This window comes from Tursiops truncatus, chromosome 1, assembly GCF_011762595.2.
Source record: "Tursiops truncatus isolate mTurTru1 chromosome 1, mTurTru1.mat.Y, whole genome shotgun sequence".
In the NCBI taxonomy this organism is placed as follows: Eukaryota; Metazoa; Chordata; class Mammalia; order Artiodactyla; family Delphinidae; genus Tursiops; species Tursiops truncatus.
Window position 1 is genome coordinate 90015890 of NC_047034.1, and position 25362 is coordinate 90041251.

The 25362-nt window shown below is 38.4% G+C and overlaps 1 protein-coding gene and 1 long non-coding RNA gene across 3 annotated transcripts in view; one reads left to right on the forward strand and one right to left on the reverse strand.

Moving 5' to 3' along the window:
• The window catches only part of NTNG1 (netrin G1), a 330849-nt gene extending 318931 nt beyond the window's left edge, over window positions 1-11918 (reverse strand). For both annotated transcript variants that reach the window (XM_019920067.3, XM_019920065.3), the window contains exons 1-2: window positions 11786-11918; window positions 4147-4912 (exon numbers count right to left, since the gene is read on the reverse strand). In XM_019920067.3, the coding sequence (XP_019775626.1) occupies window positions 4147-4392 (246 nt within the window). In that variant the 5' untranslated portion in view covers window positions 4393-4912; window positions 11786-11918. The remainder of the gene's footprint in view (window positions 1-4146; window positions 4913-11785) is intronic.
• A 377-nt stretch (window positions 11919-12295) lies between these two features.
• LOC109547410 (uncharacterized) lies at window positions 12296-25123 on the forward strand. Its single transcript, XR_002173204.3, has 4 exons — window positions 12296-13602; window positions 14485-14552; window positions 20930-23744; window positions 24126-25123. It is a non-coding gene; the product is annotated as an uncharacterized lncRNA (long non-coding RNA).
• The last annotated feature ends 239 nt before the right edge of the window (window positions 25124-25362 follow it).

A 25362-nucleotide genomic window follows, 5' to 3' on the forward strand; every position in this document is an offset into this window, starting at 1 on the left:
GCTTATGGTAATTAAAAATGTTTTTCTTAATAGGAGTCTATCTGGAAATAGCACAATATGGAATGATCATTAATAGACCTGCTATGGTGCTTGAATAAATGCCTAACAAGAGCACAGGCACACATGAGTAAATTTCCTAACGAAAATCCATTTTCATTTCAAATTCTGACATTTTATTTAGAAAAATTATACCCTTTCTTTTAATTATTTCAGTAAACATAACTAGGGTATTGTTAACTACACCTCAGAGTACTTTATTTTCTCCATTTTTTAGTAATATGAACCTACACGTAATTAAAGGCGTGCTGCATTAATGATGCCAAAGGTCTCCAAGGGAAGCACTGAATGTCCACCTCAGAATATTATGTCAAAATTACATGCACAGAAGACTTTTTAATAATCTTTGTTTCCTAATTTAGATTTGATTGGCTCTGAAATCCATAGGTGCACTCCAGGGCTCACATTTCTAGCGACATCAGCACTTCTGTGCCATGAATTGTACAAACGCCCATGACTTCTTCCGTCTGTAGGCTTCTTTTGAAAGCTTCCGTTTAACGTATCCAGAAAATGAGCTGCAGGCTGGAGATAATTGCAGATAATTTTGCCATTTTTAAGCCACTGGGGTGTTGCGTGGAGATATGACAGCTAAGTTTGTCTAAACACAAAGAACAAGTCATAACTTTGTGTTGTCACTCCAGCTTTACACACAGGTTCAGATCATCCTGTGTGCTCTTTATGCAAATTGAAACAAATTGTGGTCACTAGATGATCTGTGTTTTCTGACAAAGCTGTGCTACCTGAAGCTTTTACGTGGCTGAAGGAAGGACATGATCTATACTAACATGTTATGTCAGCCTAAAAAAAAATGCTTAACCCTCTTCTACCCTTCAGATTCTTCACCCTTAACAAAAACAGAGTTCTTTTAGCCATCGACAACTTACAAGGAATATATCAGATTAAATTAAAAAGAAAATGTATGGCCTCAATATACAAAATTCATGCATATATACGTATATGTGTATATCTATATCTATTTCTATTCCCCTATTTCACTATCATAAGTAGAAATGGTAGAATCTCCCATAAAACTAATGTTTAAAATGCTGGTACTATTACTATACAAAAATTTAAAATCACTAGATATTAAAGAGTTATTAAGTAGGTTATCCAGGTTAATAAACAGAGATCTACTGTTAAATGGAATCATGTGGTCCTTTTTCCCTAAAATTTCACTCTAAAGTAAATGTAGCATTCATGGATGGTCACCGGCATATAATGATGGAGGCAATGCAAAAAGCAGCAATACAAACTCTCAACGCATTGCCAATGAACTTCAACTTTATATTAGATAAATTGGCTACGGGAATTATAGGGTATTTCTCTGACCAAATGTCCCCTCGGTGCTCAGAACTGCTGTAGTCACAGCTAATAAGGGTGTCACTAGCTGAGCAGGTGATTACTGAAACCATTTTGCAGCAAACATTTACATATCAGGGCTAAGCAGTGATTGTGCTTATGTGGCAGCTGCCCTGATGTAATAGGCCGTAACGACTCTGAGGGAGCAGGTATGGATGCGTGTGTCAAGGAGGGGAGAATGTGAAAGTCATAACACAAATGACTTTATGGATTCCCATTAGACCTCGGGCTAAGGAGCACCTAAACAGGTCTGATATGACAGCATCCTGAAACAGCTTTACAGCCTGTGTCAGGAAACCTTACACTAAAGAGTTTTATGGAAAATACAAAACTGCAGAGAGGAAGTGCTGCTATATTAGGTCACTATCTTTGACTTGGTATATAATAGGCATACAAATAGTCTCAAACTATGTATTTAAAGTATAGCTTATTAAACCTGTTATGCCAATCAAATGTATATTAAGGAGTCCAAATTAAGCACTGATAGGTAACATCTCACAAACCTCACACTCTCCCATGGAAAACAATTCTGTCCAATGACAAACTTAAACCCACCAAGACTTCTGAATATCTGTATCACAGTAAGATGTAGCCTTTTAAAACACTGTCCTGTGGAGTTTCACATAAACATGTAAAGTACACATGTTACTGCACTTGAGAAAGCTAAGGGATATCGATTTTACTTTTTTCTCTTTTGGTCTCTAACATCACTTAGCCAGTAAACTGGTAGGAATTGGCTTGTTTAAGGACCTTAGACCATGTCACTGTAAAAGTCAGGCGTGAGAAGTTCTATAATGCACCCTCTCCCACTCAAGATGGGAGAAAGAGGCATGCTAAAGACACCAAGTAAACCCTTCAACACGACCGACAGGAGCAGTGCTGAGCAAGCATTCTCTTGCCAGAGGCTGACACCAGGGAAGCTGCACATTCAAATCACATGTTGAACACATCATACAGGGCCTATGCAAGTACAAACAGCACTGTGAAAAAGGATCTTTGCTATTTTACTTAGATCTGTAAATTATTAAACAATTCCAGAAGAGGCATATTGCTACAAGTGCATGCAAACCAATATATAGAGTTACAGTGTTCTTAATAATATGAAGATTTGGCCCAGAACTCATCCTCTGCTAAGGAGTTCTGGGCCAAACCTGTCACCTGAACAGCAATTTCACCCCAGACTTGCAATGAGATCTTAAATATGACCTTTTATGAGAGATTATTAAAAATCTTACATAAAGCCAAAAAATGTCCCTGCTCTTTTGCAGATTTATTATAGTTTTCCTAAAGTGTTTGAATAAACTCCTCTTCTGGAAGTCTCTGATTTCTAAAAGGCAACTTCTTTGCAAAGCACATACCTGCTACCCAGAGAGACGGTCCTCTCTTTGAAATATTTAGTCTTTCAGAGCACTTTAGTCATAGTGACACCTAATAGCCAAGCTCTTTTTCTCACTCTCTGCAAAATCAGGTTTAGACTATAATTCAAACCAGTCCCCAAAGGCACTTCTGAAAAATGGCAAGCCCTTAGCTTTTAGGTGAAAGCACTGTGTAGTGCTCAAAACTGTTTCCTGTTACAAAACCTTTTCTACAGTGCTAGGTCTAAGATGATCTTATGCTAATTTAACTCAGTAGGGACTGTGAACAGATGCTACTTTGATTAATAGTTTTACTATCCTGAAAATGCCAGGCCAGGTTCAAGATAATAAAGTCAGGTAAGGATACTATCAAAATCTGCCATACGATTACATCTGTTACGTGGTGAAAAATGGGACCACAACAGTTCCTGTATCAAATAAAGACCGCCTATAACAAAAAAAAGCAACAACATAAACCAAATGAACACATTGTCTGAATTCTTTAGCACATTGATTTACATCATTTCAATCACCAAACTCTTTACTAATACCTTATGGGTATATTTTCAGCAACATCTCTAGTGAAAATTCAATTTGTCACTCCTATATTACCTTTTCACATCCCATTTACTTTACCACTCAGAAAAAGACTTATATATACTATGAAAACAACAAATTATCTAACTTTGCTTATCAAAAGGAGAGTATTTGAATTTGTATGCTCCATATCATTACTTTTTCAATAAACATGTTTTCCATATTCCAAACTTTTCTATGGAAAACCACAACCCTTGTAAACAAGAGGCTGCATAAGTTGACAAATAAGACTCTTCTGGAAAAGCTTCTCATGAGGTTTTAGCCCCTGTCTCGTCTTCTGCTCCCCTTCTCACTGGTCTCCTAACCATAGCAGTTTCCTGATGAGGAAAACCAGGACATCTACTCTAGCCTTGAACTATGGAACATGGGACTAGCCTTAATTTAAATATGTATGTGAAGAAACCTTTGTGTTTTTAAAGTTGGTTTACCAATGGGTTTTATCCTTATGATATCACATATAGCCTAATCATATTCCCAATCTCCAATCTGAAATTTAAACTTCAGTGGACTTTTTTTTTTATATAATTTATATTCAGTGCACTTGTCTCAGTGAAACCTTTGGTTTGCAGGAAGGTAAGTTCCAGTGCAAACTGTGCAAACTGTAATTCCAGGTGGTGCAGGCCTCCACTGAGAATGAAGCTAGCCTGTTTAGCACAAATCTGCCACTTGCAGATTCAGCTCATTACCTGAGTTGAGTCTTTACACTTAACACATTTGTATGCATATACAACATGCCCGCACTTAACATGAAATATTCTATTCAAAAAGGTTGTCTCACCATTGCACAGAATGTCTCAGGAGGGTCTCCACAGGTAATGTCCGGAGGATCCAGTTTCACTTTCAGATATTTTGTCATGTCTGTGGATTCCGGCTGACAGGCCATATAATCCCAAACTTTCCCTTCTTCTGTGTAAATCTGAGTCTTACACACATCATAATGTCCCCACACCAAAGGGTAGGGCTGCATCACTGAGGACACTGTAACCCAAAGGGCATGAATTGACAGGAATCTTGACAAATACATCTCTGAATTCTTGGCAATCTTCGTGGTAACAAAAGCCGGGTTTGATTATCTGTGGTCTCTATTTTACATATACATGTATGTCTATAGGTAGGTAGGTTTGTATATTTAACAAAAAACAAACAAAAAAAAGAGGATGAGACTTCAAAGTAGATTCCAAAACTAAAAGTGAAGGATTCGGATATTGCGCGTGTTCAGGTATATTGAGGACTTTGGTGGAAACCTAGCATACTTGTGCATTAGGCATTAGCAACAACTTGCAGCTTTTTCATTGTCTTAGAACATATCTATTAGACTTGGGTCTAGTTTGGTTTTTGTAAAAGATGTCCAGCAGCAGATAATGATCTAGCAAATTGATGGCTCTCCTATTGTACATCCAATAACCCTGGGTGATCCTAGATGCTCACGGCTCATAAGCGTTGCTCAGGCGCACTGAGGTATCAGTATCTGAAGCAAAAGGATGAGTGTCTATAGCTCGGTGTCTGCTTCCCATCAATCATTCTTTTCTTCTGGCACCAACACCCTTTTAGAAACAATAAAAATAAGAGTTATTGTCCCACAATCAATGCATTACAAAATGTATGCTATGTTGGCATTTGGGAGGTTTGATGCAATATGAAGCAAATTGGTGTAATGTGGACAACCTTTACTTTGCTAGAATGAGCAAACCACAGAAATCATTCACATTGGGGAGAATTTTGAAATGAAGGATTTAACACTTCCGTAACAAAGACAGATGTTTGTGTTCCAGGTGAGTTACAGGTTTTCGCTTCAAAAATTATATTTCCATCTTGACAAAACTGAGAGCAAGCAGCTAGATTAAAACATTTCTCAGATATTGCAGTGCTGGAAAATCTTCCAGGAGTACAATGGGGGAAATGAGCGCTTTTATAACAATGACAAAGAAGTGATAACTACTTCTACGCCTTTTGTCTCTTAGCAAAGAGACCCTAAAAATCTACAAATTCCTTGTACATTTCTTAGCTTTTGTTAACTGGAGTGAAAACCGGCATTGTTGGCACGAGCCTCTCCCTTTGGATTTGCTCATTATATTGGAAGAATTTAGCATCTTTTGTTTAGTTGCATTTAGTGACAAAGATAACTTGGCTCCCTGAAAAAAAAAATTCAAAAATAAAACCAGAGGAGCAAATTTTCCTTTCGTAAGAATTTTCTATTTTCTTATATCTTTTTATAGCTATTACATCTGCATTTGCAGTTACTTTCTGTAACAGAAGAAGAGAATTTGTCCCAAAGGCTAATATTATATGCTGCTTTAAAACTAAAAGCTCTGTAGTAAAACGCACAATTTAAAATGCACATATAAAAAGAGCCGAGGGTGAGTTAACAGGCCATGAAGCAGAATAATATGGCACTAAGAGAAAATAAAAATTACTGTTTAAAAGTACTTCTGGTTAACTGCTAATACAGCCTACATAACTATGAGTATAAATCATTAGTGAGTTTAACTGGCAACTTTTCTCTTTAGAAATCACTGTCTAAATCCAAACAAACTATAATATTGGGAATCCAGGTGTAAGAAAAGCGTATCTGCTTAATTAGTTGGTTTATATTGTCATAGTCCCAATAATTATTTTTTAAATGTAAAATGACAAAAAAGCCTACAGTTTTAGGAAATACCATTATAGACCCTCCAATTCACACTAAGCAGTTTAAATATGGAAGTTCACTATCCTCACAAAATCTTATAAAAGGAATTCACTATATTTAAATAATGTACCATCTTAAAATGAACTAAGCCACAGAGACTATGAAATGCCAACAGATGGCTGAATTGTGTTTCCATAGCAAAGTAATTTATAATAATTGCTTTATGGATACAAGTGCAATTTTCATTATATTCAATTCATAAAATGTTATCATACTGCTGTAATTTGTGATATTTTCTATTAGGAAAAGTGTTGAATATTTGAGTTACTATGAAGCAATAATTAGCAGTTTGTCTAAACATGTATAAACTACAGATTTGAATCTGCCACTTTCTTATAATGTAAAGACTATATAGTGTTGAGTACATTTTGAAATCTAAACCAAAAAAAAAAAATCACAGAGAAGCATGTGTTGTGGCTACTACAGCCTTCTGCTTTTTTCGGATTCATTAGTAATTTAAGTTGATATTTTCAGAAACAGCGGACTTTTGACAATAATCCGAAAAGTATTAAAATAATATAAATTTACATTTTCTATTATAATAAGAACAAACACTTTTGGGGGGGGATGAAGGGGAGGGGAAAGTTGGCCTTATAACTGAAGCAGTGTAAAATCTACTACACCAGAAATTATTAAATTCTTAGTTTCAAATACATAACAACTTACTTATCAAGAACCATATACTCTTGAAGACCTGGAATGAACTGCTTTGAGTTTGAAATGAGTGAGCACTACAAGCTAATTTTTAATATTATTTTTTAAATATGCCCTTAAGTATATATTTGAATTCTCTGAGATTAATCATCACATTTTTTAATCAATAAATACTATCCCCCTAATCTATTTATCCTTGGCTACTGTCTTCATCCACCTTTTGCCTCACTTGAATCACAAAATAAAGGATGACCATATATATGTATGTTAAAAATTTGGAAAAATTTCCCACTAGGGAAATGTGTGGGAACCTGTTACTATTTCCTGACACAACAGCAATCCCAGTGTAACGAATTCTCATTAAAGTACACCAGAATTATAATGATCGTCATTACACAGAATTATGGACTACACCATTGATTGAATTTAGAAAGCTGACAAAGAAAAATGCAAAGGAGTGCAACACATTTGAATATTAGGAGGTTGCAGGGCTGTGCGACAGACATTCTTGACAAGAAGCAGCCAATTATAGCTTAAATTTCTGGCACATAACCAGTTGTGATTAACAGTTTTCCATTACATTACAGACATATTATTAATGTATTAAAAATGTCAGGCTTTGGCAAGCACTAATATGGCATGGCTCAGTCAGTCTGCAGAATTTACATTTAATGAGCTCCCATTGACACAGAAAAAGATATTGACCGCAGCGTATTACAGATCAGGAGGAGAGGGTCACTAAGTTGTTCTTTAACGTAATTATTTGATTTCATTCCAACTTTTATGTTTGTAGCATCACTTAGTGCGGATCCTTCACGTTAGGATCTCCTTACTTTTCAGTGCCACATACATTTCAAAGAAAATCCTGTTAATTTAAAGTTAGAAAGAAATTAAATCTGTGAACTTCCATGACACACAATGGAAAAGAAGCCTCTGTCAAAATCAGGAATTTTCTATTAAAGTATAATTATGGAGTTTTCAAAGAAAATAAAATGATTTTAAAATAGGATATTATTTACCCCTTAACCTCTCTTACCTAATGGCACCAGTTCCCATCTGGCTATGCTTTCAACTAGGTTAAAATCACCAATAGCTTCTTAAAAGCTAGGTCATCACAGCAAATAGCCAGGCAAACCAATTATGAGAAGGACAGTCAATGACATATTCGGGGATTTAATATACTAAACCAATCCCTTCTTGCCCATAACTGAACTAATTGCCAAGTAACGTGGGCTTTGAATTTGTCTCAGGTGTTCGTATCGCGTAAATGTGAGCAGCTTCAGAAGAGCTGTGCGCGGCCTCAGTTCTAGTTCTTTACTTTGCGAACCTTGGGAACTCACTGTAATCCAATAGTGCTATCATCTCTACCGGTGCACTAAAGTTTTGGGGAAGTCCTCTTTGATAGAAATACCCATTAATATGCCATGAGTACTCCATAGACCTCTGACTGGTATATAAATTTGCAAAGCCGCTGTGAAAATACAAAGTTACATCATGCCCTCAAGTTGATAGATGTTACTGATCTGGACTAAAATGGGCTATAAAATGGCTTTGCATACAAGGAACATATCTTTTTCCAGGATTCTGTAGCTAATTCCCTTCCACTTTGGGTTAACTTTGCAGAAGGTATTTCACAGGTCCTTTCTTTCATTAGAAAAGAAGCCTCCTAAACATTACATGGAAGTAACAATGATCAAAACTATAGACAATTACATTCCAAAAACAACTGACAATTTCATCAACAGAGAGGAAAATATTGACAGTAAATCCACTAACTCTAGCTGGCTCTCGGCATTTGTTTTACTGTATAATCTCGCTAGGAGGAGAGGTGGTGATAGTAGGCTATTTATTCCATAAACACTCAGCTCTTCAGGGGCACCTGAAATAGACAGCTATTGACTCATTCCTCATAGACATTAAGAATTTTATAAATATGCATGTTTCTGAATGGGAAGGAACAAAAAGAACATTGACTATAATCATATTCCATTGAGTGAAAAATATAAGGGGATAAAGACATATCCAAATTCCATAACCTATCAAAATTAGCAGTTTCCAACACTGTCATAACAAGATTGACTAGATGAGATACTTAACATATATTGAATGCTCTTTGCATTTATTTGTTGTGAAGAAAGCATTTTCTAGTCATCTTAATGGGAGATGGGAGTCATCTTAATTTGCTTCTATCCCTTTAACTGTCTTTCAAGATATAAGGAATTTAACATGTACTGCAATATCATTGGCATATTTTACTCATACTTGATTGGGTATTATGAGCAACCGCCTATCATGAGATTCTTAATAAAACCAAATAACACACCTTAGGATTTGGAAGATCTCTGTTTTCACCAAGGGACTAATGATTAGGGAAATTAGATAGCATATATTTTGCAGGATGTTTGGGGATGGGATAATACATAAAATTATTTCAGAATCAGTTAAGTCTAGAATAAATATGCTATTTCATTAATATAGAACAACAAATCTTTCATTGTCATGTAGAGAAGTTCAGAAATCCAAGGTTTCAAATACACATTTGAGAAAATCTACACCCACCTAAAGTTTTGAAACAAAACTCTGGATTCTGAAGATAAAATTATTTTTAAAAGTATGCTAAGTCTTTTACTGACCTATACACACACATTCATACACACATGTTTTTCTGTTAACATACAATTAATTTTCTGAGTTCTATGACATTTTATTTCTTTCCAAGTGACTTGGTGTTTTTGTAACTCTAAAACTCTCTCTTACAAATCCTTACAACAGTTAGAAAGCATATCAACTAAGCATGCAATAGTTTAATTTTTTTTAACATTACTATTTGATGTTTTTTCAGAATAACAACAGAGGCAAAGACAAGTATATGCACCACTTACAAATATACAAAAGGAAACAGCAAAATACATTAGCCTTCTCCTAAAAAAACTAACCTGAATCATTTTAGCACACCTACCCAGTGCAAGCTGACGGAACAAAAATCTCAATAGGAAAAACAGCCTTATGTGCATATAAGATCAACTGTTTTCTTACAAAATGTTAAGATTACCCTTTTAAAATTTCACAATAGGAAGTATCACCAAATTAATAGCCAACTATATGGAATTTTGAATTCCCTCATGTTGGTCTACAGTGGTGAAATAGATCTTATTTCATGGCACCCAGAAAAGGAAAATAGATCCCTTATATATGGTAAGCTACAACAACCTGCTGTGTGAAATACTTGAGACATTGTTTCTTTGCAAGCTGATCCCCATGCAAAGAACCGAATTTCATCTTAATGAAAAATTGAAAGTTACTTATCTTCCAAAAGAATCTTGAACAATTATGGAGCTGATTTTCCTTTGCCAAAGAGAGAAGGGATGGGGAGCATTTAAGGCAGTCCAAGTTACAGTTCAAAATACTTAATTAATGAAACCTGGGGTTGTTAATTCCCCAAGGTTTTTTTTTTAGAGATGATCTCAAGGACTAGACAAATAAGAAAAACCTTGCCGCTACTGCGAAAAAGAAAATTTCTAGAAAACTTTTTTCTAACAAGCTGAACCATTAAGTGTATTGAATAAATGATTTTATTAGAAGATTCTTCTGTTTTGTTCCCCAATTCTGTAAGATAAGAAAACTTTTAGTATTTTCAGTCATAAAATAGGGCCTTATTTCTAGAGCAAATCTACTGCCAGATACACCATATGTTTAGTGGAATTTTGAATCTTACTCAGAATTTTCCATTCCAAAGATTGACAAACTGTTATGATAATGAGCGGTTCCATTACCATTCCCTGGGAAGACTGGGGGAGGAAGTGGGAAACAAAAGCCTCTACTCTCTGGAAATCTATACCTGATGCGAGAATGGAAACGCTACCTCCAGCTTTTCCAAATAAAGTTGCTTAAAATCTCCGCTAGAAAATTTCCTCCCCTGCCCTGTAAAATGACAACCTCCTGAGTGGATTTCTGGAAAAGATAAAAAGAAAAAAGAAGTCCGAGCGAGGTTACTAAAATAAACAGCAGAGGGCGCAGTTTCTTTTCTTATCTAAGTTTTCCCGTGTCTGAATCACTTAATTGGTTATTTGGGGCCCAATAATATTCAGCATTATTTGTATTATATATAGATATCCACAGATCCATACAGGAGAGCAATTCAATGTCTCTAGCCGAATCCATCAACCCCTGAGAAAATATTCCACATGAAATTCCTACACCAAGTCTTTCCCTCTTTCAATTTTCCCTTCTCCCCAGCTGCACAACATGGGATAGTAATGCTTTAATCTCGCACCAATAAAGGAGATTAAAAGAAAGGAACTTCAAAAGCTCAGTGTGGCCACCAGCTCCACAGGGCCGGCAAGAGGGCAAGTTTTTTCCCCAAGCAAGGACAACTGGCAAAGCAAGAGAGAAGAAAAAGAAAAAAGAACCCTCCGATGCGTTGTGTGCGGTCAGGTGTCGGGGGTGGGGAGGAGGAGAGCGAGCTGTGTATCTGTGAGTCCAGGCACCGAGTACAACACACACACACGTAACCTGCCCGGGGCGCACACCAGGAAGACTCGTGTATGGGTGTGAGAGTGTGCGGGGTGTGTGTGCGCGCGCGCTGCCTCCACATGGCGCTTCACAAAGTTCCTCGCCCACCCGGAGCCTTCCCTCCTGCCCGTGGATTGCGCGGCGGGCCGGGGGGGCGGGGAGAGGTTCGGGGGGAGGGAGGGAGGAAAGCGGCAGGGAGAGGGGCAAAGGCGGAACGCGCGGGTCGCGGCGGGTGGGGAAGCCGGCGGCACTCACCGTGAGGCCCGTTCGCTAGGCGCCCGGCGGGAACCCAGCCGACGGCGCGGGGCGGCGGCCGGGCCCAGCCTGGTGCGCCTCGGGCGGCGGCCTCGGCAGCGGAGCCCCGGGCGGCGCTGGGCGGGCGGCGGCTGTTACGCCGAGCCTCTTCAGAGCGGGAGGAGCGGGAGAGCTAGGCGTGTGGACCCAAGCGCCGCGGCCCCGCCGCCGCACCCCTGGGGTCCAGGTTGCGCCTGGCCGGAGGCGGCAGAGGACCTAGCGGACCCGAAGCCCCGCGCCCGGCCGCCACTACCCGCCGCTTAATTACCTTCGCCTCCGGCCCCGGGGAGTGGTGGGAGCCTCCTGCGCGTAGCCCCCTCTCGGAGCCCTAGCCGAGAGGGGGAATTCCTTCCCGTTGACGTCCTCTTCCGAAATGCAAAAGATCAGTGACTTTGACAGGTAGATGAGGGGGAGGGTATAGGGGCGGGCGGAGAGGAAGAGAAGATGAGAAAGGTGCCTCTCCCTCCAAAAATATAGTGATATTAATAATGAAATCGCAGCCTTCGGGAGGTCTTGCCAGCCCAGTCCTCTGCTTGCCGGCTCTCCTCCGCGCCTCCCCGCGCCACTGCCTCTGCCACTTCTCGCCTTAAACTTTTACTGAGGGATTTTTTTTTCTATTTTTTCTCTATCCTTTTTTTTTTTTTTTTAATTTTTTCAGCTGCAGGACGATTTCCTGATTCCCGGGGATCAGAACCAGCGGCCCGGTGGTTCTACCCCGCTTGGCACAGGTTTCATTTTATTTCAGACGAAGACGTTGAGCTTAGTCAGAAGGGACATAAATCAGGACAATTAGCATTGGCGCCAAGAAGATCCTCTAGTACCAATTTCGTCCGGGCTTGCTTCGCGCATTCCTCCACTCAAGTCAGAAATGTCACTGCACATAGCGTTGATGGTTGCGAGACGCGGCGCACCCAAAGTCCATTTGATGAAATATACATGGCCCACGATGCTTCTGGATTGCCGTTCACTGACTTCCCGACCCCGCCCGCGGCTCCTGGCCGGACCCGGCTCCGAGCCGGCAGCGAGCTCTCTGCAAACTTAGGCGCGAGTACGAATCACAGAGTGAGCGCAAGGGAGGGCCTGAGAAGAGAAAGAAGCAAGCCGGGGGAAGCTGCAGCCCTTGGAGGGGTGGCATGTACGTTTCACTTAAAAGCAGATCTTCTGCAACTGCCAGCAAGTGGAAGGATTGCAAACCTTATACTACCTCGAGACCTGGGCGCTCCGAGCGGTCCTAACTCCGTCCCGCTCGCTGTTGCGGCTGCTGCTCTAGCCGCCTCTGCCGCCGCTCCAGGACCTCGGGGTACCGAGGCTCAGCGACTCCCCTTCACCTCCGCCACATCTAACTTGCCCACACGAGCGCGATTTCTACCAACTCTTCACGTACCTTCCACTCATAACCTCGCCCGTCCCATCCTTCACTCCTGGCTCTCCTCTCGAAAACCGCCCCTAAGCACACCCCTCGCTCCTAGCTGTGACCGCAACTGTGTTTTTCAACCAACAATTCCCCTGCCCAGCCAGCGGCCGCTACAGCGCAAGCCTCAAACCTCCTTATTTAGAAATTCATTCTTCTTCGGAAAGTTGAAGAGAGAGCTGTGTTTTTTCTGGCCTCCTCGCCATTCTGAAGAGAAAGACAAATACCCCCTGCCCCAAGACTTCCTTCCCCAGCAGTGGGGCTCAAACTTACCCGGGATCACTCTCAGCTACACACTAACGTCAAGGAAAAAAAAAAAAAAATCCAGACTGATTTACATAGGGAGAGACTTTAATTACAAAGAAAGACTATTGCAATAGGGAGAAAGCTCTGATCTCACAAATCTGCAAGCATCTCAAAATCAAACAGAAACCGGGCTTTTGTATGGTTAGGGGCATAAGCAGTAGGGAAAGTTGGTCAGATGAGAGGGAGTAAACCACGGTGTGACCAGCTGGTTTCAGAAGAAATGTGTCTCTGTGGCCCACCAATTTGGGGGATAAACTGAAAAGAAAGCATGTTCTGTGTTTTAGAATTTGCTTGGATTTGGGGACAAGTTCAGGGTCCTGTGTGGAGGAGAGAAGTCGAACTCCAGTTTGTTAAAGACAAAGCAGAGGGTAAGAAATGGGCAATTGGGGACACTTGGTCACTCACTGCATGCCTCACAATGGAAGCACTGAGCTAAGAGCAGAGGGGTCATTTTTTTGCCATGACTGGGGGTGGGGGGGTGGGGCGCGGGGTGGTGGCAGAAGGTGCATAGGGAAGAAGCTTGTTGAACTGAGCCTGTAACCAGATCCTTCTTGGCCCTAAGCAGCCAGGGAGGAGACAGGGATTCCAGGCACCCTAGACCCTCCAACCTCTGAGAGGCCATGATGAAGCCTTTCTCCCTTGACTCCCTCCACTGCAGGAATCTGTGATTTCCTTGCTTTCCTCCTCTCCACCTCTACATTCAAGCACTGTTATTGAAGAAAGGAGTTACCTGCAGGGATAAACTCCTCAAAGGCATTCTTAGACAGTGGCCATTCCTGGCTCTTTGTCCACTCTCTGCCCATGCTCCTCCAGGGTCAAAATATACTGATTACAGGGAGAGGCCACTTACCACCTAACCCTCCCTCATAGGCTACCAGAGCCTAGTCCCTTCTGAGAAGCCAGTACAACCTGAGAAACAACACCCAAGCAGCCCCCTCACTTCTCAGTGGCATCCTGGCCTGAGCACTGAGATACAGACAGCTCTCATCCTTACCTTTTCCTCCTGCCCTTTTCTCTCAAGCCAGGAAAACTCCTTTTGAGTTCCCATTCTCAGATTTGTCTGATCTTTTCAGGTGTTTCTCCAGTAAAAAGTAAAAGAAAGAAACCTGTGCAGAGATTAGGAGTCTAGGATATACCAGGATCTTTGTGATATTGGCTCCCAACCTGGAGAAATTTCCCTTTCAGCTGTCAAAGTCTCAGACCTAACCTCCTTCCCCCTCTTCCTATACTATAACTTCCCTCATTCCCAGGTTCCCTTTGACTAGGAAGCAGACATCAGGCCGAAATAAGTCCAATATGTGAACGGGACCCTCTCCAGGTAAGTAACTTCTCCCACTCCAAGAGTGATAGTCTTCCAGAGGTGAATTTTTCTCTCAAACATCTGCTCTGATCTCTTCATACTTAGTAAATCACCAACCAAAGAAGTGGATCTAAACTCTGAGCAGGAAATCTGTATCCCTGAGGAGACTTTTCAATATTAAAACCCCTTCTCCTCCAAATCATGATCCCTCCTCTAGTGGGGATGGGTGGGAAGGACTTTTTCTCTAAAAAACCTCTTTGGGTGGATTTGATATACTTCATCAAACTGAACACCTGTGAATTTACATATTAAACCAGCTTTCCTGAACATATCTTTGCACATTTGTTTACATAATACACAACAATCAGAAATTTACTTTAGATATTTTCTTGGCATCTTTTCTATCATCCTTTACTTTCTCCACCTATGTGTGTGTGTGTGTGTGTGTGTGTGTGTGTGTGTGTGTGTCTGTATATGTGTACATATATATATACATATATATATATATTTAACTTCCTTTGGAAAGAATGATTTTTCTGTTTTTATTTAAACTTTCAACTTCTACTTTTTTCTCTCTCCTTTTAGAGGAGAATTATTTAATCTTTCAGTTCTCTGACTTCAGATCTCTGGCTGGTTTCCTTGCATTCCTCATTCTTCTTCAACTTAGATTTTCATCTATTTGTAATTCTGTTAGGTCTCTAACTCTTGTTCATTTTTCTAGGTTACTAGCTGCTTAAAAACCTTCTTTGTAGAGATTTGGCAGGGTTGTTTAAATACTTGTAACATCAATATGATGAACTGGTAGTAGTAGCATATTTGCAATGTATCTGGTCCAAAAAGATATGTGTCTTTTTATAAATACTGCAAAGTACCTGACATAAGGTAGGTACAAAAGAAATGTTTCTTGCAGGTGCAAATAATTTTTGCCCATTCCCAGGACTCAGTAATAGCCTTCTTGGTAACAGGAACTAATTCCCACTATATTAAACTAAGACTTAGATGTCTGAAATATCCAAATCAGGTACAAGTCCTATTTGATCAGTTGTATACTATGTGATAGATGATTCTTATAACTGCTGCTTGTGTCCCAGTAGAAACATCCTTCTTAGTAGTTGTAAAACCTTTAGCTCTTTCTTGCCTCCACTCTGTGCTCAGGGACATGTTTTATTACAGAGTCATTAGCAGTGTAGTTTTGACAGGTTTTGAAGTTCCTTACCTAACAGGATTTTTTAATCCTTAAATATTTTGACATTTAAACTTCTCACAAGTCCTAAGCATCTGGACTGGGCTCTATCACTGACTATACTGGCATTTTCCTGCTGTTGCAGGTGTACCAAGTACACTTATCTTGAAACTTTAAATTTACAAGCCCAAATTATCCAAATATCAAGATGCCCAACATAAGTATATCAACAACCTCATTTAATTCTTCTGAGGACTGATAGCAGACCAAAGAACATATTGTTTAATATAAGAAAATACACACAGTGACTGTGTTACTGATTCTAGAACATGAAGAATAGCAGATTGTATAAGCCAATGATAGTTAATGACTGATGCAAGGAACATGACCTTTAGCACCCATGTGCTTACTAATATACGGCACTGTGTAAAATAGTTTGGAAATAATAAAATTAGAAGCTTTGGTTAAAATAACACGAAAAAATTAACAAAATCTGGGTTTTGGTGTTTTCTTCAGGAGAAAGTATGCCAACCTAAAAGATGAACTTTTTTAGTCATAGTCAAATATGTATTTCATGTGTCTTTTCTATTCCAACTTTATGAACCATGAATAGTTTTCTTAATTGTGTTTAACCTGTCTCACCCATAAGAAGTCAACAGAAATCACGTCTTAATTTTTATGCTTTCAGAGCACTGGGACACTAGATGTTTTTATCCAACCAGTAAAATCTGTCAAAATCATGACACCCTGAGCCTTTTTTAACCTATTTTGGGTTTTTTGAGACTTGCAACACATAGTCAATATTTGTTTAACAGTTTACCTTTTTTCCAAGGCTACAAAAAGAGGCATCTGAGCAATGGGTTTGGATAATGCTATGGTCTGAACAAACTCAGTAAGCCTCTATGAACTTGTATTTTTTTGTGCTTAGTTTGTCTAATATCATCAACATTTCTTGAGAAAAGGAGATCTCCCAATTAATCCAGTGTGTTGGCTGGAAACGTTCAGTCTCAGAAGTTAACAGCTGTGTCAATTTCCTCAAATGTAATTTTCATGTTTTCAGTTATTCTCCAACAACAAAATCAGCAGCCTTTCCAGATTGAGAAGAAAAATATATGAAGGAAGACTGAGTAATAACCCTTGCCTAATTTGGAGATCTTTCCATGAATTCTGTCCCAATGGTTCTTCCCTTAAATTCAATAAACGTTGATGGAACCCACACCACCTGTCAGGGGCTAGAGGCAATGCAAAACTCTCAAGGCAGAGTATATACCATCATGTGGGAAAAGAGAGTTAGACTAACTGTAATGTGCATCTTTAATTTTACACTAGAGATTGATTAAGAGAAAGGTAGTAGTAATGGTGAAGTCTGGACACTCCTTTTGTACTCAAGATGGGGCAAAGATGCAGACAATTAAGATGATGGTACAGGACTTCCAAGATCTCTATCAGGCCGTTGGCCCAAACTACAATAGAGTCCAGCCTCCGTGGTTTAGCAGCTTCTGCAAGAGGTTCTTATACTGTCTTATAAACGTGGGGTGGAATGCCATAAGGGCTGAACTAAAATTCGGTGGACCACTGCAATGAGAATATCCATGATGAAACATAGTCCAAGAATAGAAAAACAGCAGACACAGAAGAGAAATCTAAGATCACAGGGTGTCACTGATTTGAGCTGTATTCTACTCAGATGTTTCTCCCTGCTTTTCTTGACTTCTGCTTCTGAGTTTGGTTTTACTGTTCTGAAATGACTGCCTTGACTGCTGTTTATATCAGCTCAGTGGCTTCCATCCTTTAGCTTCTATGCTGAGTGGAGACAGTGGAGATAAGCTGGGTTGGCTTCTAGTAAGTAAGATGGGTTTGTGCCAGGTGGCCTTTGCTTCCCAGTGGGCTGCCATCTCCTTTGGCAAGAAGGCTGCCTCTCCTATGGTAAATGACTAATTCTCTTAAATCCTGCCTCAATGTGTAATGGAGAAGAATGAAATCAGAGGCATTATGAATTCTCTTCTTACTTCAGTAAGCCAGGAAGAAACTCAATTGTCCGTCCTCCAAACTTTGAAATCCCATAGAAAATAACACAATTGTAAGATTCCTATGATATCATAGAAATTATTTCTTGTTCCCCTCTCCCTTCCTTTTTCCTTATTCTCAAACATGAATTAAACATCTCCTATGTGCTAGGGACTACATTAGAAATAACAAGATGAATAGCAGTCCCTTCCCATAGTTTACAGGCTGTTAGAGAAGACGGACTTGTAAACAACCAATGCAATGCTGCTGTAGGAGCTGAGATTGAAACCGACGGGGAGCAGGTGAACCCCAAAGAGAGAATGTCTGACTCTCCTTGGTGAATCCTGGGAAAAGCTGATGAAGTGGTACATAACCTACATCTCAAAAGATGAGTAGGTGTTCATCTGGCAGACAAAGGAGCAAAAGGCCTTCTGACCAGGAAGCAGGGGGAACAAAATCAGGAGGCCAAATACAATAGGGCATATTTTGGCACTTTTAAGTAGTTTGGTATGAGTGCAGCTCACAGCCACATATGGATGGCCTTTGTGGTGAGTGCTTATGAGCTTTTGACATGGAAAATCTGTAATAAAAATTGAGAGCAATAGAAGAGGAAATCAAGAGAAAGGAAGTATCCTATGTTATTTAGGTTGAGACATATGAACACGCTAAAAATTTACTATTATTGACCTACAAAAATGGAAACTTTGTGTCTCAAGCTAATAGGATCAGATACTGCCCATTCAGTTCTAAGTACTCTGAGTACTCTGTGTTAAGAGAAGAAGAGTAATCTAAAACAGCAAATAATTTTAAAAACTTCTATACTTGCTTTTGAATACATTATATGCCTTATTTTGGCAGGAGATATACCTTCCTAATGAGCTTTTGTGCTTAGATTGGTATTAAAATTAGTTGGATTTCCCTGAGTAAGCACGGACAGCAGGAGAATGTGTATGCAGAGCCGACTGGTGACCTGGAAACCCAAGGTTCAAACATTTAACCAAGGATAAGCCACACATGAATAATAGAGTTGAGTAATTAGTAATTATAGACACCAATTAAGCATTTGATAAAAGAACCAGTCCCCAGTCATTCCACCCTGGTTTGCATTTTTGCTATCCAAAAAAGCAAAAATAGTGTGCTTCAAACTTTTGTTGGAGAATAACTATTTGTCAAAAAGAACTGGGGAACAAGATAAAACAGGACAGAAAAAGATGCAGAACTTCAAGAAATTTAGAAATCATTATGCCTAATGGAAGGAAACAGCAACAAACTGATATTTACAGTAACCAGTACTTCTCTAAGTCAAAGCAGAATTCAGATTTTTTTTCTTTTTTAATGACGATGGAACAGTTAATCAAGCTTTTTAAGGGTTTATGACCAAAAAGGCAAGAGACGTATTAGTGATAAGGAAAAAATGAATAATCTGCTTTTGTTTGTTACATGCCTTCTCCACATAGTCCCAAATGCCTCTGCATTTATAAACCCTAGTTTTCTTGATATCTATGTAAAATGAGACTTCGGAAACTACCTCTCTCCTCAGCTATTTTCTGAAGGCTGAGTTTGCAATAAAGGAAGAGAGCTAGCCTGTCAGTTACCGTATATCATGGTATATATATTACTGTTAAGATGTTGCAATTGTCCTCATATTAAGAGCTGATTGATAATCAAGGAGATCTGAATGCTCATAGCTCTTTTAAGCACGGAGAAGCAGAACCTCAGACTTTCAGCAATTGAAAATCTGAGACTGATCTAAATGTGGTTTAGTTTATAACCATTATATGTTTGGATCCTTCAAATAAATGTTTTCAGAAAATCCAATGAGCAATAGTGTAAGTAGCACTGGACTAGGAGCCAAGAGACTAAGACCTTGTTAAGACACTTCCCTGCTGTGTGAATTTGAAAAAGTCATCTGCTTCTCTGGGCCTTAACTACCTAATTTGTAAAATAAGGAAGTTGAGTTAGATGAATCTAAATTCTCAAAATGGGAATCCTACCTCAAAATGTCTTTGGGGGCTTGCTAAAAACAGGTTCCTGAATCAGCATCTCTACAGGTGATTCTTATTTAAGCACCTTAAATTTTGAGGTTTCTTCTAGCTTTTGTATTTTGAGTCTTGCTTTGAGGTTGGGATTGATTTAAATGAAAGCTGAGACAAAAATAAATATACTCTTCACATTCTTGGATAATAGAACAGGATCTCTGATTTCTAAAAGTTGCATATAAATTTCTATATATTAGAATTAAGAGGGATATATGTTTGATTCCCTGAAAGATCAGATAGAATGAAGGCCAGGGACCTTGAAATCATATTTTTAAGAAAGGAAGAACTCAAGCATTTGCCACATGATACAGTTAATTTGTAACTGTGTTCACTAAGGCCCAATTTCTGGAACATATGTCTTAGCCATAAGCTATCATAAATCTCTCCTAGAAGTGAATTATTCGACTTGTAAACACCATTTCTCTGAGACCTTCTGTAAGATCCAGTCATGAGGTGTTAAAAGCTTTTGAACATTATATTCTGGTTGGGTTTTTTCAAAATCAGTCAGTGACTATTGCACTTTCTTTACCAGCACTAGCTCACATCCTATGCAAAATGCCCTTGTCAATTATTATAATCAGACTTTCATAAAGGTCAAAACTTGCAAAACATTTTAGATTGAAAACTTATTAGCAATCTGTATGTAAGCATGTGTACATATTATATATATGCATGTATTTTCTGTGTATTCAAGTTAAAGTCATTATGAAATGTAGTATGATATACTGGCAAATCCTCAAAGATCAGAATTCAAGTCCTTTAATACATTGTTTGACCTTAATGGGCTTAATGGGCTTAATCTTTCTGAGCCTCTCTTTCCTCAGCTGTAAAAATGGGAATAATAGAAATAATGCTGAGTATCTTATAGGATTGCTGTGAAGAATAAATGTGATATTTGGTTAAGAAAAAACACCTTGCAAATATTATTTACTTCCCATATTATAGTAGTGACCCTTCCATTGTTAGTATGTCAGCATAAATGCTTATATTTATTTATTAATAAATAAGCATTTTGGGAACCATTTATAATACATTTAATACTCTGCCAAATACTCTGGAATATATAGAAGTACAAGCTATAATGCCTATGCTTAAGACAACTTTTTTTTTTTTTTTTTTTTTGGCGGTACGCGGGTCTCTCACTGCTGTGGCCTCTCCCACTGCAGAGCACAGGCTCCGGATAAGCAGGCTCAGCGTCCATGGCTCACGGGCCCAGCGGCTCCGCGAAATGTGGGATCTTCCCGGACCGGGGCACGAACCCGTGTGCCCTGCATCGGCAGGCGGAATCTCAACCACTGTGCCACCAGGGAAGCCCGCTTAAGACAACTTTTAATGATTTTATAACAATATCACAGAGTGTATGGTTAAAAACTGAAATACTAATTTTTAAAACTGACTGAAAAATGAATACAATTGGTCTTAAAGATCAGGGAGTGTTCCACTGAAGGAGGTGGGAGGAGGAAGACCATTTAGGGTTTGGGTAGATAAGTGATGGAGGGAGTTTCAGCATTAGACTGAGCTAGAGCAAAGGCAGGGAAGCCCAGAAGTCAACTCAGTTTTAGGAGATGGTGGGAAGCAGAGCCATTCGAGTTAAGGTATCATGCTTGAAAATTGTGGGCATACGTCTGGAAAATTAGATCAATGGAAAATAAGGCCAGTGCTCCTTGAATTTCCCAGTGAAAAATATGAAATTTACCCAAGAGATAATATGGAGCAATAAGGGTTCTGAGCACAGGAAATCCATGAATAGTGTGGTATTTTTTAACTTAATTTTTCTGGAAATTATGTTCATAATGAATCCAAGTTCAGAGATAGTAGAAGCAGGGAGAGCAAACGGGAGGCTACTGTATGAAGCCAGGTAGACAATGATTTATATTAAAATGGTAGTTGTTGAAATAAAAAAGAAAAAAAATAGATATGTGAGGAAATGGTGAGATTTCTGACAATTTATTTATACAAACATAATTTTAAGCTAAACAATTCTTTTAAATTAGATAAGAATAAGAAGTTCTATAAAACCTTTACAATTTCAGTTTTCTTTAAGTGTTCTTTACATGCACATACCTTTTCTTCATTCAACAAAGTATTTATTGAGTGCATAATATGGGCATTGTTCTAGGAGCTTGGGATTCAGTGGTGAACAAAGTTCACCATGAGTTCAAACAAAGATTGAACTCATGAATTTTACATTCTAGATGGAGGACAAAGAATATAAACAATAAACATAATTAATAAGTAAATTATCCACTATGTTTGAAAGAGGATAACATATGGAAACAAGAAAAAAGTAGAACAGGATAGTAGGGATTAAGAGTGATAGGTTGAGGACAAGTTGCAGTGCAAAATAGAGTGGTCAGCATAGACCTCACAGAGAAGGTGACATTGAGCAGAGTTAAGGAGGAAAGAGTGCTGGTCCTGCAGATATTTAGGGGAAGAATGTTCCAGAAAGAACAAACAACTAGTACAAAGTCCCTTAGCCTCCCTGGCACGTTGGAAGAGGCCAGCATGGCTAGAGATTTAAGATATTGTTTTTAAAGTCTGATGGAAACTTATAGCAAATCACATTAATTCATATTTATGCAACTCTTTGAGGCTTAACCATATTTGTACTGTTTAAGTCTTTTGGGGAAAATATTATGTATTTTTGGATATGGAGAACAGTCCTCTTCACACTTGATGTCAGCCAGTATTATTATTTTGTATTAATATCATTGATTTTTGTATGGAGATTTCATTTCTATATCTTTATGGGAAGTTTTTTTTGAACCCCTTTGCCTGTTTTTTAGTTTATGCTGCCACTATATTTCAGAAAGCGTTTCAGGCACTTACAAGAATACATAAAATATGACCCCGAAAAGGGAGCAGAAACAAAGTGCAGTGAGCCATAAGGCTTAACATGCACATCATAATATCCACGTACCACAAATTTTTCCCAAAGCTTACTAGTTTACAGTAAAAAAAGAAAAAAAATCTTATAGTTGATTTGATAGTATCTATTAGATTAAAAAAAAAAAAAAAACTAGGATATAGGAAAAGTAAGACCAGCCTGGATTTTTCCTGAGGGTCCTCAAAAAAGAATATGATGTGATGAAATAACATTTTTTACAACATCATTGCCAAAGGTATGAATAGTGAGGAAACAATGTTTCATGGGAAAGGCAGTTTAATTCAAGACTTCAATTGATTATCTTGAGCACCTCTGGGAAAGGCATGGGATACACATGAAATAGTATTTGTTTTAGCAAAAAGGAATTTCATTTTCTCACTTAGGATGTCACATAACCACATATTTACAAACTCTACAAATTACATCTTTGTTCCTTGTTCAGCACTGAATTCAAACTAGGGAAACTTGGATGGGATTCTCATTTTTGTTGCACATCTTTATAAAAATGCTAAAGAATAAGAGACTGGAACACTTTGTCTGGTGCTGGCAAGCTTCTGAGCCTGAGGACCACAGAGCCTAGAAGCCACAATATCACAACCAATGTCAGAGTGGAAGGCTTAATTGTCCCGTAGTCCAGTTTTGCCAAACTTGTTAAATTTAGGGTTGTGGGAAACACTAAATATCATTTGTATATGCGTCCAGGAAGGAACAACTTCTGAATAACCAGTAAATAATATCGGTAGCTGTAGAGCTGCTGCAAAGCAACATTATGATAAAAATCACAAATTAAAATACGCTACCTAGTGATAATGCTCTTAAAAGTTGTTTTGAAATAGTGGAAAATTTTTTCAATGGTATTATAGTATGCATTTGATGTGGCGCCCATTACATATCATGATTTATAATGCTTGCCTCACTCTCATCTCTTAATTATATGTCATGTATTAGTTATATGAAAATCAGTGAAAATCTCTACTCACTGACCACTGCTCACTGAGGACACCGATAATCACTTCAGTATGTAAGGTAATACTGAAAGAAGAAATGGGAAATTCTGATGAACCTACTTTCAAGTGGGGAAATGACAATACACAGTAAGTAGTGAACCACATCTGTGAGTCCTGAGGTCAGGAAGAGTTATTTCAGATGGCTCCCTGGCTGATCTTCACACATATGTGTTATTTGGAAAAATGCATAGCATTTGGAGACCTTTACACCTTTGACAACTAACCATGAGTTACGATTTGTGGTACCACTGCAAACCAGTAAAGGGCAGCAACTGTCAACAGTTTTGTAACATCATAAAGCCTAATTGTTATTTCAATTTGTAAATAAAAATGTTGACTTCGTTACACGTAAAGGTCTTTGATGCAAATTAATTATATTATGCAGTAGTTCTGATAGGCTAGCTTTAAACAATATAATCTTAACACAGAAACAAACTTTATAATTAACTTGACCATTTGTCATTTCAGAATCAATTGGTTCTTACAGAACTTAGAAAGAAGCAGAGATTAAAGATTTTTCTGCAGCTATTCTGGGAACACGTAAATGAAGTATTTTCTCACCTTCAACTCTGCCATCCAAAAATATACTATGGAACAGCATAAACATCCAAAGATTTTGTTGATTTGAAATCGAAAATAGAAGAGGAATCACATTCAATGGCACCTCGACTGATACAGTTCTAAATTCAATAAATTCTTTTTCAGATATCAGTTCAGGACCTGAACTAACATTCTTTTGCCCTAGATTAATAATGTGTACAAAAGTGAAAAATAAATCCTTGCAACAAATTTTACACTTTGCCAGAGCTTTCCGATTCAATTAACTTGTTACCACAATATGTTAAAAGGCGGAGGGAGGGGAAGTGTTTATCCTAAGTGATTAAGATGAGTTAGGAGAGGGAAAGGAGGAGCCCTCCCATACTTAGAGCCACATCTCATTTTAATTTTCTTTCACTGGTTATAATCATGATGCGAAGATTTTTAGTGGCCTTAAAATATTCCAGGATAGCCATTAGCGAATATGTTTAGATTTGGGGATTTCCTATAGGGGACGTCATAGTCTTTGGAGACAGATGTGATGTGAGCTCCAACTCTTCTGCTTATGACCTGTGTGATCTTGACAAGTGACTTCATCTTATTTTTTATGGATATAATGGAGCTAATACACGACTCATACGGTTACTAAAAGGATTAAGTTAAATGTCCTGTGCTGATAACAGTGTTTTTTAACATAAATATATGAGGCAAATCAATTAGATAATATATAACGTTTGTTGCTTTGGATTGTTTAAAGACATATGGAACATTTGTAAATGTAATATTTACACTCATAATGGATCATTTGTAAAGTGTAATAAGACACTATGTAAGCCTTCAATATTTACTGATGCAAAATCACTATTATATTTACTTGTATATTATCATATCAAAATAAAAATTTGTGATGAGTACTTGTTTTCTTCTTAAAAGGCATTAGTGATAATTTAAAAAAATAAATGACAATCTTACTTATTGGAAAATCTTTGTTGATCTTTACAACTTAGTGGTTTTAACAGATTCTAGAGAAATGAAGCAAGAGGCTGATGCCAGTTTATTTGCAAGGACCCACCAGGGTCATCTCTTTGTTCTAGGTCTGACTGGTTTGATCACATTTCTCTTTCAGTGTACACATCTGGATCATGTCCTGCTCAGGAATAAATTAGTA